The sequence below is a fragment of the Octopus bimaculoides genome, chromosome 30 (genome assembly GCF_001194135.2).
Source record: "Octopus bimaculoides isolate UCB-OBI-ISO-001 chromosome 30, ASM119413v2, whole genome shotgun sequence".
Classification (NCBI taxonomy): Eukaryota; Metazoa; Mollusca; class Cephalopoda; order Octopoda; family Octopodidae; genus Octopus; species Octopus bimaculoides.
Genome location: NC_069010.1, coordinates 8,982,322 through 8,985,782, shown reverse-complemented (window position 1 = coordinate 8,985,782; position 3,461 = coordinate 8,982,322). Strand labels below are relative to the sequence as shown.

The 3,461-nt window shown below is 44.1% G+C and overlaps 1 protein-coding gene across 1 annotated transcript; it reads right to left on the bottom strand.

The window, feature by feature from the left end:
- On the bottom strand, positions 1–3,375 carry LOC106871056 (F-box/WD repeat-containing protein 8). The gene is made up of 3 exons (XM_014917322.2): positions 3,145–3,375; positions 2,301–2,591; positions 1–1,437 (listed from the first exon to the last, which is right to left on the bottom strand). Exons 1-3 carry the CDS (start codon positions 3,301–3,303, stop codon positions 859–861), a joined length of 1,029 nt encoding a protein of 342 aa, XP_014772808.1. The 5' UTR covers positions 3,304–3,375; the 3' UTR covers positions 1–858.
- Positions 3,376–3,461: the final 86 nt, after the last annotated feature.

The following is a 3,461-nucleotide window of genomic DNA, read 5'->3' as shown; positions in this document are numbered from 1 at the left end:
TGAACAAGCTTCTATGTGGTCAATCAACTTGCTAGAAATAAATACCAGAAGATGCCATTGTAAGGTAGGGCGCTGTCTTACAACAACAATAATAATAATAATCCTTTCCAGTATAGGCAGAAGGCCTGGAATTTTTTGGGAGAGGGGGTTAAGTCAAGTACATCGACCTTCAGTATGTAACTGGTACTTATTTTATCGATCCCTCAAAAGGATAAAAAGTAAAGTCAACCTTGGTGGGATTTGAACTCAGAATGTCAAAACAGACGAAATGGGACTTATGCATTTTTCCTGGTGCGCTAACGATTCTGCCAGCTCACCACCTTAATAATAATAATAATAATCCTTTCTACTATAGGCACAAGGCCTGAAATTTTGCGGGTAGGGGTCAGTCAATTGGATCGACACCAGTGTTTCACTGGTACTTATTTTTATCAATAGGTGCAGGAGTGGCTGTGTGGTAAGTAGCTTGCTTACCAACCACATGGATTCTGGGTTCAATCCCACTGCATGGCACCTTGGGCAAGTGTCTTCTACTATAGCCTCGGGCCGACCAAAGCCATGTGAGTGGATTTGGCAGACGGAAACTGAAAGAAGCCCGTCGTATATATGTATATATATATATATATGTGGTGATGGTGGTAATAATGGTAGTGGTGATGGTGGTAGGATTGGTAGTAGTAGTGGTGATGGTGGTAGTAGTAGTTGTAGTAGTGGTGATGAATGTGAATAAATATATAATACATTTGACAGATTTTTTTTTTTTTTTTGCTCAAGGGTCCAGGTGAAGGGTAAGGGTTAGATACAGGGGCCGAGGCCCTGGCGGGGGTTAAGCAGATTTTTCTCCTCTTTCGCGCCGTGTTAGATGGTGTCGTAAGGTGTTACCAAATTGATTCCATAATCATACCCATGCAGTTGGTCATAGCTTGACCGGCAGATGTCGGGCAGTGCCTCTACCAAAGCCTGCTGGTCATCACAGAGAAAGTCGTACACCTGCAGTGACCCCCTATGCTTACGGTCAGCGAACCCATCGTTATCAGGATCCACAAACTTCTCATCCGGCACATTTGCTACGACCAAGTAGCGGTCATTGTAACGGCACAGCCTGACCGGATGTCGATTGTGCCAGTCCCACAGCCGAGTCGCCATGCGGATATCCCAGACGGTCACAACACCGTCTTCTCCCCCCGACACGATTTTCCATTTATCTGCTTGCACACTGGAGATCTTCTGTGTGTGTCCAGCCAGCGTCATCACAGGGAATCTGCACCGAGCGTCGTACAGTCTCACCTTCCTGTCACCACATCCCGTGGCCAACGTTATCGATGATTGCGACGGCTGCTCATTGCTGTCACTGTTCAGATGCATGCAGCTTACGTACCAAGTGTGACCATGAAACGTCACGGATGGTTTACCGGAACTCAAATCATAGAGTTTCACCTGGAACACAAATAAAAGAAAAAAAATTTTAATTATAATGATTTCCCTAATAGTAATGGTTTCAAACTTTGCCACAAGGGCTGCAATTTGGAGGGGGGGAAAGGGGTGAGTCTATTACATCAACCACTGTCCGATTGGCACTAATTTTATTGACCCCAAAACGATGTGTAACGACTAAGATTTATTTTGTATACAATAGAGGTTGAGTCACCAATTTGTAACGTTTTGGGGTCAATAAAATTAGTGCCAATCGGACAGTGGTTGATGTAATAGACTCACCCCTTTCCCCCGCCTCCAAATTGCGCCCCAGGCAACTGTTCAAGTTGCTGGTACCTTGAGCCAGCCCTACTCACACACACACACATATTATATACACATTTTCTCTCCTATATTTACAAGTTTATGAATTTGTATGGTTGAATTTAACTTGTAAATATAGGAGAGAAAATGTGTATATAATATGTGTGTGTGTGTGTGTGTAGGGCTGGCTCAAGGTACCAGCAACTTGAACAGTTGCCTGGGGCGCCAAGATGAGCATGACAAAAACAAAGGAAATTTCCCCGACCATCAGCCAAAGTTCAGCTTGCCTGGGGCACCAGCAACTCTAGGGCCAGCCCTGTGTGTGTGTCTTTTTGTCTGTGTTTGTCCTTTATCACAGCCTGACCACAAGCATTGGTGTGTTTGCATCCCCCGTAACTTAACATTTTGGTAAAAGAGAATGACAGAACACTATCAAACTTCAAATAAGAATAAGTCCTGGAGGTCGATCCACTTCACTAAAGAACTGTTCAACATGGTGCCCCAGTATGGCCACAGTCTGACTGAAACAAGTGAAGGATAAAATATGAAAAATAAAAAAATACCTGATAGCCATCAAAAAGACCGGTCGAGCTTCCAAGACCGACAGCCAATGTCGGCCGACTTCCTCCGGAAACTTCCATGCAGGTGATGGGCGTTCCATACACATTGTGAACTTCTGTAGAATTTTCAGAGTCTGCTACAAGAGTGATGTTATTATTATTAATTGTACCACTGCTGCATCTGTTGCTGGGAGGTGGTGCATAGATCTTAACTGCGTGTTTTGTGGCAACAGCTATCCTGCAGTCAAAGGCACATGAGGTTTCGGTGTTGGGCAAGAACTTCATTGTTGAGACCTGGTCAAAGAGATACATTCACAAGAATGAAGAAACGGTGAAGAGAGAGAGAGAGAGAGAAAGAGACAAACAGACAGACAGACACATGGAGAGAGAAAGACAGACAGTGAGAAAGATAGGGGACTTTTAGAATATAAACAGTTAGTTGCTGGTAGAGACTCGGAGGCAAAGTGGCTGAGTTCCTTTCGAGTGTTGGGCTTCACAGAAGCAGTAACCAAGATCTTTGGCATTATGTAATGCTTGAGAAGAAGACCCATCAAGCTGAGCAAAATCGCAGCCGTGGCAGATACCAGTGGCACGTAAACACACCCCGGTGTCACAGAAACGGCACCTGTGCCGCCACTAGCATGTAAAAGCACCCATTACATTCTCAAAATGGTTGGTGTTGTGAAGGGCATCCAGCCATAGAAAACCTTGCTGAATTAGGCTGGAGTCTGGTGCAGCTTTCTAGCTTGCCAGCCTGTCGAACTGTCCTATCAATACCAGCATGGACGACAGATATTAAATGATGATGATGATTATTATTATTATTATTATTATTACATCCACCTACCTTATTACCAAAGTCGGCTTTCAGGAGGCGTTGAAACACAGACGCCTCCCTGTTGTTGCCATTTTCATCTCTGTGTCTCTTTCCCACCGCCTCGAAGATTACGTGCGGTCCAGTCGTCACGGCAACCAGTGTGTCTGAGTGAGTCTGTGTCAGAGACATGGCTGTGATGTTTGTCCCACAATGAATGGTGTGGCACGGTTTCAAGTCGCCATCATTCCACCAGATGTCAACAAAACCTGTCAACAGAAAACATATGTATACATTTTGATATATACATACATACATATATATATATACATATATATATATATACATAT